General features: G+C 45.1%; 2 protein-coding genes across 2 annotated transcripts in view; both read left to right on the top strand.

The window, feature by feature from the left end:
• LOC147457904 (uncharacterized) overlaps nt 1-15,308 on the top strand; it is a 57,296-nt gene that overhangs the window by 41,597 nt on the left and 391 nt on the right. The window lies entirely within an intron of this gene.
• On the top strand, nt 3,038-15,292 carry LOC147457905 (uncharacterized). The gene has a single exon (XM_086512679.1). The coding sequence runs from the start codon at nt 9,150-9,152 to the stop codon at nt 10,413-10,415; it is 1,266 nt and encodes a 421-aa protein (XP_086368805.1). The 5' UTR covers nt 3,038-9,149; the 3' UTR covers nt 10,416-15,292.

Genomic DNA, 15,308 nt, shown 5'->3' with positions numbered 1-15,308 from the left:
TCTGCAAGGTGGATTCTACGCAGGCTGTGCACATGTATTTGCTGGGATTGCATGAGGACTACCGTTGGGCCTTAATTAAGGATAAAGCCCCGATTGATGTCGAGGATGCAGTGGCAAAGGCCATGACATTTCATTTAATAAATGGAGCGAATTATGAGAAGAAAAGAACTACATACCATCAATCCGGTGAGGGTGCTTCGAGGAAGCGACCCCGATTTCAGCATAAGTCTAAATCACCGCCGAGATCTTCTCAGGAGAAGAAGAAAGCCAGGAATGCTTCAGTTGCTGATGGAGTGAAGAAGGGGGCTTGCTTCGGATGTGGCCAGACAGGTCACCAAATCAAGGATTGCCCCAAGAAGAAGAAGACACAGAAACCGCAAGGCCGTCCTTTGGTTCAGATTCACGAGATCTCAGGTAACTCTAATATCATTCAAGTTGAAATCCATCATTAGCGCACAGTTCATGCAAAATTGTACTTTTAGCACCAAAGTGTTTGGTAAGCACGATCTTCTCCGTTTCCCCGAGAAGATCAATGGTCACGACGTGACCGTACTCCTTGATAATGGAAGCTCACACAATTTTGTGGATGCAAAATTGGTGCAGAAACTGAGCCGCGGACGCGGAACAGTGACCATGAGTATCGCGTGAAGATGGCTCGTGGCGTGGATACGGATGTATGGAATCGGATGGTTCCAGACTTGTCGCTCGAGCTAGCTGATTACAAAGAGAACTTGGATTTCCACATCATGCGCGTGGACAGAGCAATTGTTATTTTAGGAATTCCATGGTTTTATGATAAAAAAGACTCATTGTATATAGACTATGTATATCACTCTCTTGTTTTTGTTAAGCAAAACATGCCTCATGTATCTGTGTCGCTTTGTAATCAGAAGTCTGTAAATAATGGTTTTGCAATACCAATTGTTAGTTCTTTGGAAATGTATAATGAAATAAAGTCTTTTGATGTTGACTTTTATCAATGTGTACCATCTGCTTGGTTTGATTCATTAGTTCTTGGTACTTCTGTCACTGAATTTCGTAAAAATGTTTCATGTTCTTTTGTTTAACTTCGGGATTCCGAAGAATCCAACCTTATCCGAAGAATCATGACTGATTTCGAGGATGTTTTTCCTGATGATCTACCTCCTGGCTTACCGCCTTCGAGAGGAGTAGATCATGGCATTGAGTTGGTGGTTGGTAGCCATCCCTTCTCAAAGCAACCCTATTGGTTTAGTAAAACCGAAGAGGACGAGATTCAGCGGCAGCTGAAAGATTATCTCGACAGGGGTTTTGTTCGACCAAGTAAGTCCCCGTGGGGGGCGCCAATGTTACTCTCTCGAAAGAAGGATAACACTATGCGCTTCTGCGTCAATTACAAAGGGTTGAATAAGCTCACTGTCAAGAACAAGTATCCGCTCCCGCGCATAGACGATCTGATAGATCGGCTCCATGGAGCGTTGTATTTTACGAAGATAGACCTGCGATCAGGCTATCATCAGATACGGATCAAACAGGAAGATATTCCTAAGACAAGCTTCCATACGCGTTATGGTCACTATGAGTTTTTGGTCCTGCCTTTTGGTTTGACCAATGCTCCAGCTACATTCCAGCAGATGATGAATGATCTGTTGAGACCATTTTTAGGCAACTTCGTTGTTGTATTTCTCGATGATATCTTGATCTACAGCCGAAGTTTGTCTAAGCACCTAGTGCATATATGTACTGTTCTCGAAGTACTGAAAACTGAGAAGCTTTATCCTAAAGCTTCTAAGTGTGAATTCTTTAAGAAAGAGCTTCTGTACTTGGGTCACATCATTACTCGCGATGGGATTCGCGTCGACCCTGGAAAATTGGATAAAGTGCGAAATTGGCCCATTCTGAAGAATGTATGCCACGTAAAGTCTTTTTTAGGCTTTACTGGATTCTTTCGCAAGTTTATCAAGGATTACTCTAAAGTTGCTGTTTTGCTTACACAACTTTTAAAAGGAGGGGTGAAAGGGCCGAAGACTTCGGGTCCTCATCGTAAAGGTAATCCCCCTGTTGTCTGGAATGAGCGTCTCGACGAGAGCTTTCGGACACTAAAGCACTTGGTGACTACTGCGCTAATATTGCACATTGTGGATCCTAGCAAACCGTTTGTGGTTGAAACGGATGCTAGCGATTATGCTATTGGTGCGGCGTTATACTAGGATGGACGTCCTGTTGCGTTTGAAAGTAAGAAGCTTTCCGACGCTGAAATGCGTTATCCAACGTACGAAAAGGAGCTTTATGCTGTAGTCCACGCCCTGAGGAAATGGCAGCACTACTTGTATGGCTCTACGTTTGTTGCATGGACAGATCATCATTCCTTGCGCTATATCTGTGATCAGGGTGATCTCAGAGGCTAGAAGGCTAGATGGCTTGAGCTTATGCAAGAGTTTGACTTTGAGATCCGTTATAGAAAAGGATCCAGCAATCGAGTTGCTGGTGCGCTCAACAGGATTCTTGATGAAACCGGCCCGTAGGGCGGTAGGCGTTGGCTTTCACCCGAAATTCTTTACTTTAAACACACACACAGAGCACTTTGCAAAGGAGACCTGTAACGGGAATTAACACTTAATCACACACACGGCTCGGAAGCTAGAATGCTCCGAGCAGACGCCGACAACCTGTAGGCCCCAAAATTGGCGCCCCTTTCGGTATTTCTTTATTCTTTAGGAGGGTAAAGTACAAAGAAGAGTCCTGGGAATCCTTTGACTGTATCCCACTAGATACCGCCTGTTTTGGCCAAATTTTGGCAGCATAACAGCCCCAAAACTTGGGTGAAACCAATTCCCCTGCTGGAACTCGCTTGCACTGTCGTATACCCTCTGATTCCTGTCCAAAAACAGTAAATTCAGCACGCTGTATTTACTGGTTTTTGCCCTGTTTTCAGCCCCAAACAGTCCCCTAACTGTCCTCTGCCAGTGGGGCACGATTCCCAATGGTCCTGGTGTCCGTATGGCTGAAAAACAGTAAAATTACAGCGCATACACAGCGCTGATTTTGCACTTGTACGGTGAGGTTATGACCCTCACCGGTGCCTGCTTTGGAGCAGCAGTTAGCTACCCCTGTTCCTGCTCAAGGAGGCTCTTGCCTCAACACAAAAGCATGAACCCACACAACTGTACATCAGTCAAATGAGTAGCCCTCTTGTGGGGCATCACATAACTGCACGTAGGGGAGAGAGAGAGCAGTGTGTAGTGTGCAGGGCATCACTCCTAGCACCACACTGTACATGAGAGGGAAAGGAAGCACTCCATAGCTCTTAATCTTTGACAGGCTCTCAATGAAGCATCCCCCCAGCATAAATCGAGCGCCCTCTCTTCTGCCCTTGACCTGTAATGCATCTGTGAACGAATAGATGCAAAAAGGGGAAGATTTCCATGGCTGCCAAAACCTGCGTATCGCTGAAAACGCAGCAAAACAGCCTTGTAAACACGCATCTGATGCCTTCCAATGCTGAAAATGAGCTCCTTGGACCTAGGCAAAGTCATGGGAAGCTCAAAAATGGAGAGAAATGGCTGAAAATCCAAGTTAACAGCCTCCAAAACTGCTCCAGAAAGTCACTTACGAGTTCTGTTCTCCCAGACTTGGTAAATTGACCTAAAAGTGCCACTTGGCACTCATACATGCAATTTTCCCGCATTGGGCTTCCTGCTTAAAAATCTCTCAACTGGTGCATCAGTTGACTTTGCAGCAAAGTAATAAAATGTTCCCTTGGTCATACTGAAGGTAATGACGCGAACACATTTCACGGCCCAAAATAGCAGTTCCCTAATTTTTAGGAGATGCTTCCGTTGGGCTCCCTGTGATCTTCTGACCATCCATCCTCATTGGGACCGCATCCAAAAATGCAATGTGGCCCAACTGTCGGATACTTTCTGTTGGTAGTCCCACCTTGACTTTACGCCTTAATTGAGTTCACTTCCTAGTATCCACCAACTTGCTAAGTGCGACAGGGGGGACCTGTATGATCTTGCTCTGAGCCTAGACATCCTCTTACTGTACGAATTCTAAGCCGACCAACTTCCCGTCTGCGGGTGAAACTACCGTTCACATTGGCCATACAATGTCCGACCATTTGCAACTTCAAAAAGAGGGTCTCAAAAATTAAACAAAAATCATTGGAAAGAAACCAACAACTAAGGTTAGCAGTTGCCACGTCCTCGTGACACTTGAGGTTAATGCCTTGTCTATGGCTGAAATCTCGACGGATTTCTATCTCTCTCTCCGAGGGCTATGCCGTTCCGATGGCCATTTTGGCAAGATATGGAACGAGGTCGAAGCGGGGCATGACTCGCATATAGGCTTGGGTGATCCGGAGACCCAAGTGAGTCGTGATGGAGAGACGAGACAGTGACAATATTCCATTAGAGGTGGACTATTGTTCAGAAATGGTAAAGTCTGCGTGCCGGTAATCGATGAGATTCGACAAAGGATTTTGTGCGAATGCCACGATGTTCCTAGCGCTGGGCACCCAGGCATCCAGAGAACTTTGGCTTTGGTCAAGCGATATTTCTATTGGCCAAGAATGCGCTCTTACATAGAGAGCTATGTGAAGAGATGCGCTTAGTGTCAGGTCAATAAGGCAGAGCGCCTTAGAAAAGCTGGCCTGCTACACCCATTGGAAATCCCAGATGCCAAGTGGCAAAGTATTTCCATGGACTTCATCGTTGGTTTGCCAAATACTAGTCGGGGCAATGACGCTATTTGGGTTGTGGTCGATAGACTCACAAAAATGGCGAAGTTTATACCAACGAAGTCGATAGTAAAAAGCCATGAGTTGGCGGTTTTATTTGTCGATCAGCTTTATAAGCTGTATGATCGCTAGAGGATATCGTCCGTGATCGAGATACTAAGTTCACTGGATGATTTTGGCGAGATGTGTTTGCTCATCTTCAGACGAAGTTGAGTATGTCGTCTTCTGACCATCCTGAGTTCGACGGACAAACTGAGAGGATGAATCAAATGTTAGAGGACATGTTGAGAGCCTATGTCTCTCATAGGCAGTCTGACTGGGAAAGGTATCTTCCACAGTTAGAGTTTGCCTATAATAGTAGCAAGCATTCTGCTACTGGATTTAGCCCGTTCATGCTGATGTATGGATTCGAGCCTAAATCCCCAATTGCTATTGGCTTAGAGAAAGTCAAGGAAGGCCAAGCTCGTGATTTCCTGTATGACATGCAAGAAATGCTCGAATTGGCTAAGGATAGCATAAGAACGGCTCGTGACCGAGTCACTACTTATGCTAATTAAAAGAGATCTCCAAGGACTCTGGATGTGGGACAATGGGTCTATCTGAAGATACCCAAGGATTCCAAGACTATGCGAACGGGAAAGCATTATAAGCTTTCAACTAGATATTGTGGTCCGTTCTTGATCACAAAGAAAATTGGCCAAGTTGCCTACAAACTGGCTCTTCCTTCGGATGTTAGTGTACAGCCAGTGTTTCATGTCAGCCGCCTTAAAGTGAAATTGGGCGAAGCCGACGTTGTTGTGCCTATCGAGGAAAATGTATGGCAAGATATGCAAACTGAGTATATTCCTCGAGAACCTGAAGCAGTTTTAGATCATCGTACCCGTCATTCGCGCCAAAAAGCTTATGACGAGTACTTAAATAAATGGAAGGGTCAATCTGAAAGGTTTGCTACTTGGGAACCTGTTAGAGCTTTGAAGGCTTAGTATCCCCACTTCATTAATGAGGATATCAATGGTTCTTAAGGGGGGAAGTACAATGGTTGGAGCCCATATGGATACCCTTATCATCCATACCCGGGATATGCGCCTAACCAACCCAAGGATTTCAAAGATGGCGGCACGACAGTGAAATTTTTCACTTTTTCCGGGGTGAAAGATCTCAAGAAAGCATTGTAGTTCCTACAACAATTCGACAACATCTATGTTTTAGGGAACTTTATAGAAGAATCCAAGGTTTCTCGAGCAGCGGGATTTCTTAAAGATAATGCTATGCAATGGTGGAGTTCAATCGCGACACAACCGCATGCTCCAAGGACTTGGCAAGATTTCAAGATAGTTTTTGCACGTAGTTACATCACTTCTATGTTTGAAGTCCGGATTTTGGCAGAGTGGGGCAACTTGAAAATGCTTGCCACCGAAACCATGGACGAATATAACCCAAGGTTTCTTGACGTGTACCTTCCGGTGTCCTTCTTTAGATCTGTTCCCTTGGAGGCCCAATGTGAGCGGTATACCATTGGACTACCATCACCATTGTAGCAATATTGTCTATCCAAGCAAGTCTCCACCATGCAAGAACTTATGGACCATGCCGCAGTCGGTAACAAACTGATGAAGGAATAGCTAGAGTTTACCACACTTGAATCTCCGTCCACTAACCACAACCCTCGCCAACAAAGAACAAATTCTCGAGAGTCTCGTGAAAGTCAACCACAAAGGCCTCGTTTGACACCTCAACAACGAGACACCTTACTACAAGAAGGTCGATGTTTGGATGCTTTCAAACAGGACATAACTATTTTGGTTGTCCCCAACGCACTGACAGACCCGCGGAGCCGACTCCCGTGTCGTCGGTCGACAGAAACCGAGGACCATCTCCAGCCAAACGAGCTAAACCGGCTATTGGATTAGTACCTGACATCTATGGCATACGCCTTGAAAGTACAAATGAATTGTGGCGAGCATATGGCAAAGTCAATGGCTTCAAAGCCCTTATTTTCTTTGACCCCGGAGCTACGGAGAACTTCATCCATCCAAGATTCTTAAAGCAGATGCACTTTGATTATGATGCAGAGGGTGGAGAAAATTGAAGCTGAGCTAGCCACGGGGTAAACTCAGACAGTGGTACCGCTCATTGGTGCTCTTCCAGTGACTGTTCAAGATTATCATGGAAAAGCTGATTTCCACATCACGAAGTTGGGTAATTGTGACGTCCTATTAGGCATGCCTTGGCATGACAAGGATGATGCGACTCTCCAGGTTCGGAACCGAACCATCATCGTGATGCAGAAGGGCAAGCCAGTCGTCCTCAAAGTTCGGTTGTCCGAACAAAACCCTGAATGAACTCTCTAGTTGTTTTCTAGTTAGATACTTTTGAACTTTGTTTGAGAAAGTATTGTTTGAAACTTTGTTTGAAATTTGTTTGAAATGGATGGTATTTGTTTTGAACCTATCTTGGGGCCGATTTGAAATGTTTGACTCTGGTTCTAATACTAGTTTCAATGATTGATGACGTTACTCCCGGGCGGAGGGTGAGAAATGATGTTTGAGAATGCTTGTTCATACTCATGGCCTGGATCCTTGTGGTTATTCGCGGTGGGAGTATTGAATGATTTAAAAGTGTTGTTACTCATGGCCCGGACCTACATGGTTATTTACGGGGGGAGTATTAAGAAGTCTGAGTAGTGGTTACTCTCAGCACCTCTAAACGACGCAGGGTGCGGTCTGGGGGGCGTTTGGTTGTAAAAGGCCTCTTTATCTCGTGGCCCGGACCTTTTTAGGTTATTTGCAGCAGGAGTGATGAGGGAGTCGTTGAACAACTCATGGCCCGTGTCACGTGACACATCCCAACCCTATGTGTCCGTGGACAAGCTACACCACAGCAGGGTTGAGTCAATTTAGTCAAGTCTAGATTAGCAGTGATCTCGCACTTTTGTGAGTCTATTTGTAGACCGTGCATGCCCAGTCACTTAGCATAGATGCATATCCTCCCGTTGCACACAGCATGATCATCGGAATTCCCATCAGAATCCATTCGCATCAGCTAGGGGAATTTTCCAGTGCATTTAGCCTATTTTCCTATTTATTGGTTATTTTCACTTATTATTTTTAAGCGACTTTCCAACAAAAGTAGGTAGGGCAGTTTTGCCAAGTTTCTATATAAGCAAACCCAAGTTAGCACTAAATGGAGAAGAGGCAGCAGGAGCACCTTGCTCAACAGGCAGCTTCTCAGCAAGACCAACCCCCGTGACTACTCTGGCGTTTTCTCCACAGAAGACCTAGCGTTTTTGCATCAGATCAGCCTTGGCGATTTGTGCACAGTAGATCAGCCCCGGCGTCATCACGACACAGCAGATGAGCCTAGCGTTTTTGCATTTGCAGACCCCCGGCGACAGAAGGACCAATTTCAGCCCCTGGCGTTTTTGGATTTCAGCAGCAAATTAAGACCGGCATTATTCACCTAAAGTGTAGCAGATTCAGCCCGTAAAGACCACCAGTTTTCAGCCCTAAGAAACCTCATGTTTCAGCCATAAAAACGCAGCCAAAACAGTCATTTTCAGCCACCAAAACAGTCCCGAAATTAAGCGATTAGAAGATCTCAGATTTTAGCCATCAAGTCGTCGTCACCACCACCGTCGTCGTCATCGGCATAGTCCCATTGCATCAGTCCATTGCATACGCATTGTACACTTTTGTGCAATCAAAGTAGACCACTCTCGCCGACGAGTGGGGCCTTCGGAGGAGGGTTTTACAACCTCTCGGGTGTCGTATCTCTTCTCTCTCCTTCTGTCAGTCTCATTCACTTGCACGCACAATATCCACTCACTTTGTTCGTGATCATAGCACTCTCCATAAGTCGGAAGGCTCTCTCCTTCCCTAAGAACTAAAAGGAACCTTGAGCTTGATCACTAATCTTGAGAAAATACAACATTCATTCCGCTGCACCTAACATTGATATCAGAGCTTTGGAAGTGTTCTGCATTACTCAAGGAAAGAACCACAAGAATTTTTTTGCTTGTTGCGATCGCACGAACCCAAGTTTACTTGGGCGTGGCGATTCCTAATCGTGTTTTGTTGAAGAGTGAGAGGAATCCCAAGAAAGAAGGGCTTGTCCAGCCTCCCCTTGTGTCTCTTTTCACTCATTGAGAGCGGATCGTGCACTTAGCGGCCGGCCAATCGACGTGAGGTGGGAAAAAGCAACCTTGGTGTGAGCGCAAGGCCGCCAAGGGGTGTGCCCGCAGAAAAGGGTAGAACTCAGGTGAAGAGAAGATCCTTCTCCAACGCGATGTGCAAGCGAAAGAACACCTCAAGAACCCTAGATTCTCACGAATCAAGGACTTCAAGAACCTCAAGAACCTCAAGAACCCAAGTTCCTCGTGAACGTAAGAACCCAAGACTCCCAAGAACCCACAAGAACCCACGACTTCAGAATGGTCATCACTCGAAGCGGAATGGATACTTCGCTTGGAGGTGATGAGCATGAGAGAGGCGAAGAAGAATTTTCCACACCAGGAGGTTTTTCCGACCCTCCCCCTTCACCATCTACGACAAAGATTGCACTAACTCCTATGGAGGAGTTGGAACAAGAAAGAGAAGCAGACAGAAAAGCCTATGAAGAAGACATGGCAACCTTTGAGCGTAAGTACCAAGAAAGAATGGCAGCCATAGCGCGAGAGAGCAAAGCAAGACAAGCAGAATTTGATTGCCAGAACAAAGCCCTCAAAGAAAAGAGCGACCAACACATGAAAGAGTTCTTGCGACTCTTTTCTATTGTGCAGGCGCAGTTCGCACAAGATCAGGAAAGGGAGACTCTTTTAGTCTCTACTTCTCCCCAGCATGACACACAGGATTTGCATGATTGTGTGAAGCATGATGATGATTTGATTGATAATGATTTGCATGATGATGAGAAGCATGATGAATTGAATGATAATGATTTGCATGATGATTTGAAGCACAATGATAAGCATGATGATTTGGATGCCAATGATTTGCATAATGATTTGCATGACATTGACAAGCATGCTGATTTGCATGATCAAGATGTGATTGCTCACAAGCATGATGAGTTACATGAAGATGACGTGATTGTTTACATGGATGATGTGTTAGTAGATGCTTTTTCTAGCGAATCTAACCTCGTTGTAGATTCGATCAATCACGAAGGAGCGATCTTGGCTCTCGAGCCTAGGTCAACAGAACCCCCTCAGAAAGAACCCACTCAAGAAGAACCTCGTCAGGAAGAACAGATCTTGGCTCTCGTGCCTAGGTCTCAAGAACCATCACAGGAAGTATTATGTGTTCGCATGATTGATACGCATGCATTGTTCGAGTGTTTCATTCGTGACGGTTTCCTGTATTTTAGTCAACATCGTTATGTGACCCCTTTTCCTAGGCATGACATATTGTATGTTGAGCACGTTTCTCTCATGGATGAGCATGAATGTATGCGGATTTTTCGTGAAAAGTTGAAAAGTTTGTATGTAAGGAAGTCGCATTCCATGTTTCTTCCTTGGTATGACACAGTTTCCAAAAGAGCACATGATCGTATGAACACCAAGCATAGGCATTTTCATTGTGATTTGCCACAGTTGATTGATTTCGATCGTACAGAAAAGATTCGAACACATTGTTTGCATGTGTTTGATGAACGGGTTGTCATTCCGTCTCTATGTTCATCGACATTGCATACATAGTCTTTAGAGAAGACAAGATTTGTTTCCTTCACTTTACATGGAATGGGTATGTTCATGGTTTTGTGTTGGAGATGGTTTCAGGAATTTTCAGCCATGGAGATTCTTGAAGACGAAAGAAGCAAGACTCTAGACGAAGTTGAAGCAAGAAAGGAGATTCAGAAGACTTTGTGTCGCTTTCGGCGCGGCCCAAAGAAGCAAGCATTTCAGACCTTTATGAAATTCAAGTACCGCTCGACCCACACATCAGAGTCGGCCGGCGAAGAGTCCCTTCCAGGATTCCGGATGTTGTTGGCGATCTCCCTCGACGCCATACAGTTCAGTACCAGTACCTCACTTTGAAAAGGAGGGGATGTCACGTGACACATCCCAACCCTATGTGTCCGTGGACAAGCTACACCACAGCAGGGTTCAGTCAGTTTAGTCAAGTCTAGATTAGCAGTGATCTGGCACTTTTGTGAGTCTATTCGTAGACCGTGCATGCCCAGTCACTTAGCATAGATGCATATCCTCCCGTTGCACACAGCATGATCATCGGAATTCCCATTAGAATCCATTCGCATCAGTTAGGGGAATTTTCCAGTGCATTTAGCCTATTTTTCTATTTATTCGTTATTTTCACTTATTATTTTTAAGCGACTTTCCAACAAAAGTAAGTAGGGCAATTTTGCTAAGTTTCTATATAAGCAAACCCAAGTTAGCACTAAATGGAGAAGAGACAGCAGGAGCACCTTGCTCAACAGGCAACTTCTCAGCAAGACCAACCCCCGCGACTACTCTGGCGTTTTCTCCACAGAAGACCTAGCGTTTTTGCATCAGATCATCCTTGGCGATTTGTGCACAGTAGATCAGCCCCGGCGTCATCACGACACAGCAGATGAGCCTAGCGTTTTTGCATTTGCAGAACCCCGGCGACAGAAGGACCAATTTCAGCCCCTGGCGTTTTTGGATTTCAGCAGCAAATTAAGACCGGCATTATTCACCTAAAGTGTAGCAGATTCAGCCCGTAAAGACCACCAGTTTTCAGCCCTAAGAAACCTCATTTTTCAGCCGTAAAAACGCAGCCAAAACAGTCATTTTCAGCCACCAAAACAGTCCTGAAATTCAGCGATTAGAAGATCTCAGATTTCAGCCATCAAGTCGTCGTCGTCACCACCGTCGTCGTCATCAGCATAGTCCCATTGCATCAGTCCATTGCATACGCATTGTACACTTTTGTGCAATCAAAGTAGACCACTCTCGCCGACGAGTGGGGCCTTCGGAGGAGGGTTTTACAACCTCTCGGGTGTCGTATCTCTTCTCTCTCCTTCTGTCAGTCTCATTCACTTGCACGCACAATATCCACTCACTTTGTTCGTGATCATAGCACTCTCCATAAGTCGGAAGGCTCTCTCCTTCCCTAAGAACTAAAAGGAACCTTGAGCAATAAAGATCACTAATCTTGAGAAAATACAACATCATTCCGCTACACCTAACAGCCCGGACCTGGATGGTTATTTGCGCGGGGAGTGTTCGTCGGCAGCTTTATGTTTCTATGTCTTGTAACATGTATATGTGAGCATTTGTGTTGCATTGTGATGTGCCAACCACTGAATATTTCTATTTGGATGAGATTGCATGGGTATGTAATTTTAGTCTCATGGCCCGGGTCTTTTTAGGTTATTTGCTGTAGGAGTGATGAGGGAGTCGTTGGACAGCTCATGGCCCGGACCTGGATGGTTATTTGCGCGGGGAGTGTTCATCGGCGGCTTTATGTTTCTATGTCTTGTAACATGTATATGTGAGCATTTGTGTTGCATTGTGATGTGCCAACCACTGAAAATTCGTATTTGGATGAGATTGCATGGGTATGTAATTTTAGTGCATCAAGACGCCACACCCAGACCGTACTGATCTTCCACGGATGGCTAATTTTACTACGTCGGAATATCAAGAGTTCCGATCTGGACGAAAGGAGAAGCTAACTCCTTGATCTTTTTTTAACTCCTTAACAAAAAGAGCAAACAGATTGTCTCTCGGAATGACCCTCGGAAATTTTTGAGCTAACTTGAGTTGTTTTGCAGATATGCTGTAATCGTGGACAATTACTCTCTTTCAAGAAGGGGAGATGTAACAAACTGATGACGTGTCAAAGCCCTATAGAATGGAGCCAACTTGTAGATGCTGGCCGAGGGGCCTAAACCCTAGAAGAAGCAAAAGCAATAGAAGCAATAGAAGAAGAAAGCAGCACGTTTCCGCCGGACTGCTGACGTGGCAGATTGTACAGATTTTTGAAATTTCGGCTGATTGTTGACGTGGCAGAACTGTACGGATTTTCGCTTTTTACGTTGGCAATGCTAACGTGGCGGGACTGTACGGATTTCCGTGATTTACGTTGGCAGCTTTTTGGCTTTGCTTTTGGACCATAAGGCTTTTTATTGTAAACTGCTTTTGGGAACTAGGGCCTTTAAATATGAGGTTAGGGCTCATTCTCTGGCATGCTTCCTGGAGAAGGTGCAGAGTCTGGAGTAGCGGCTTGTACTGTGTTGCTACAATATAAAGAAATACCGAAAGAGGCGCCAAGGTTTGGGGCCAACACTCTCTGGGGTGGAATTCCGCCACTCCGTGTCGTGTGTCGTCTCTCTCTTTTAGTTCAATTGTTATTGAAGTGCTAAAAGTCTATTTAGTCTGTTCTTTTCTATTGGGTGCCTGTCTTGTGACATGTACGTCCTGGTTCTGAGGATGTAGGCGATGTTGAGGATGTTGCAGGTCTTGCTGCAAGGATTGTTGCTATTAGAGTTGTTTTGCCTATGACAGAACAAGCTCGTTGGGATGTAAAGGATGCGCGGGCTCATGCGTTGTCTGTGAAGCGCACCATTACTTCTCACATTCATTCAACGAAATCTGCAAAACAGGCTTGGGATATTCTAGCAGGTCTTTATGCAAGCCGCAATGAGGCTAAAATTGCTTTGCTGCGTAAAGAGCTGGAATCGAAGATTATGCATGAGAAAGATGATATGGACACTTTCCTTGTTGGTGTCAAGGATATCAATGAGCAACTTATTTTTGCACGTGAAGTCATTTCAGAGAGTTGCCTTGTACAGACTGTTCTTGATGCCTTACTAGATTCTTACCAGACTTTTGCTAGTACTTGGAGACTTATGACCCAAGGAAATCTTGAAGTTGTTAGGTTTGATGCATTATGCACATTGTTGTTGCAAGAGTCACTTTTGAGAAAAAACAGGACTAGGCAACGTGCAATTGAATAGGCTTTTATTGCTTTAAAACCCTCTCTGAAGAGACAGTGGAAGCGGCCTTGTATCTCATAGTACACCGGGCAGTGAGTGACATGTAGCTTTGTCTCTCGCTCTAGGTGACAAAATGACATATCCTAGCCTCTGCTTGTACTCCTCAAAATCGGCCAGTCTCAATCTGGAGCTGATGTGCGTATATGCTCAATAGCACACCGTATCCCATGAGATAAGTGTGTATCCATGTATGCAGGCCTAGTCACAAAACTTTCCTCCGCAAGTTGGAGAAGATGCTCTCTATAGAAAGCCATCTTCGTGCCAAACTTTTGTGCCGTCAATATCCATGTGCTCTTGGTATCTAGTTGAATCAGATCCTGACGTATGAGTTTGGTGATCTGTGTTCGTGGGAGGTATAGGGAGGTTGCATCCAAGGAGTGTACTAGAACGGAGGCAATCTATCCATGCTGAAACCATGTGACTGAAGCCGTGAAGTCATCTGCCCATACCAACATGTTGTGTCACCCTACAGTGCTAGTTGTCGGGATGACTCCAAGGCTAGCCGAGCGTATCTATCTTTGGGGAGGTCCCATACACTGTGTATAAAGGATACTGATGTACGGTGGGGCGGCTAGCTCGGCTCGGATAATCTCATGTGACACTGTTAGATTCACTAGGTTTTTGAGTATCTTGCTCTTGTCCCCTTCTAGTTCGGTTGTAGATCTTAGACTCTGGTTTTGTTTCCTAATTTCGGGGAAAAACCCTAATCTTAGGAACCTCCATCTTTGAGAGCTGATGTTCTCAACTTTGGATCGATGTCCAGTCTTATAAGGGCATGGCAGCCTTTTAGTCCTCTTCTGAACTATATCCAAGGTCATAGAAAACATAACCTCTACCCTTCCGTCTTGGACACGAAGTCCTTTCTCAGGAATCTCTATTCATTGATCTCAACTCGAGAGTCTACAATCCTAGATCTGTGGATCTACTCCCAATGTTAGGGTGCGGAACCCTTCGGGCTAATCTAGCTCTGTTTCTACAGAACGTTTTTGTCATGCAAAGGCACTTGTCTTCCTCTGCTACTCCACTTGCAAACAAACTCTCATGGATCAGGATACTCTTAAATGTGAAAAGCATCGCCTATCAAGACTTGAATCCTGGGAAGCAACGTCTTTGAAGAGAACTCTGTGCAGAGAACCTTCCCTTCCAAATGTTCACACCAGAACGGCGTGCTCTCGGGTTCCTTCTCGTAAATCTGCTCCATCTATGACACCTATGGGCTGAAAAAAGTGACGTGTCACAATGGAAACAATATTTGAAGGCATTTCTTCACTATGGAACTCTTTTACTCGGTCATGGCTACATCCAGTACACTTGGGGCAGTCATTGGAGTTCTCGACAATATCATCTTTGTGGCTGAAATCTGCAGAAGCATAAGGAGAACCCTTGCACATTTATTTTTCTATCCCTGAGAGTAAGAGAGGGGTTGCTTTTATAGCTCCTGGCAGCTGGCAAGAATAGAGGGGGGGCAGAGTTTCGTTCTGCTAGAATAGGGATGAATTACCCCCGGGGTGCCTACAGATAGAGGAAGAGCGTTTTCTTTTTCCACTTGAGAGAGAGAGAGAGAGAGAGAGAGAGAGAGAGAGAGAGATTAATTTTGAATTATGGGGAT

Source organism: Adiantum capillus-veneris, chromosome 5 (assembly GCF_014529385.1).
Source record: "Adiantum capillus-veneris isolate H3 chromosome 5, ASM1452938v2, whole genome shotgun sequence".
Taxonomy (NCBI): domain Eukaryota; kingdom Viridiplantae; phylum Streptophyta; class Polypodiopsida; order Polypodiales; family Pteridaceae; genus Adiantum; species Adiantum capillus-veneris.
This window is presented reverse-complemented; position numbering and strand designations above follow the sequence as displayed.

What these genes read in the sequence shown, in the direction of transcription:
- LOC147457905 (XM_086512679.1), top strand. Translation starts at nt 9,150, where the DNA reads ATGGTCATCACTCGAAGCGGAATGGATACTTCGCTTGGAGGTGATGAG.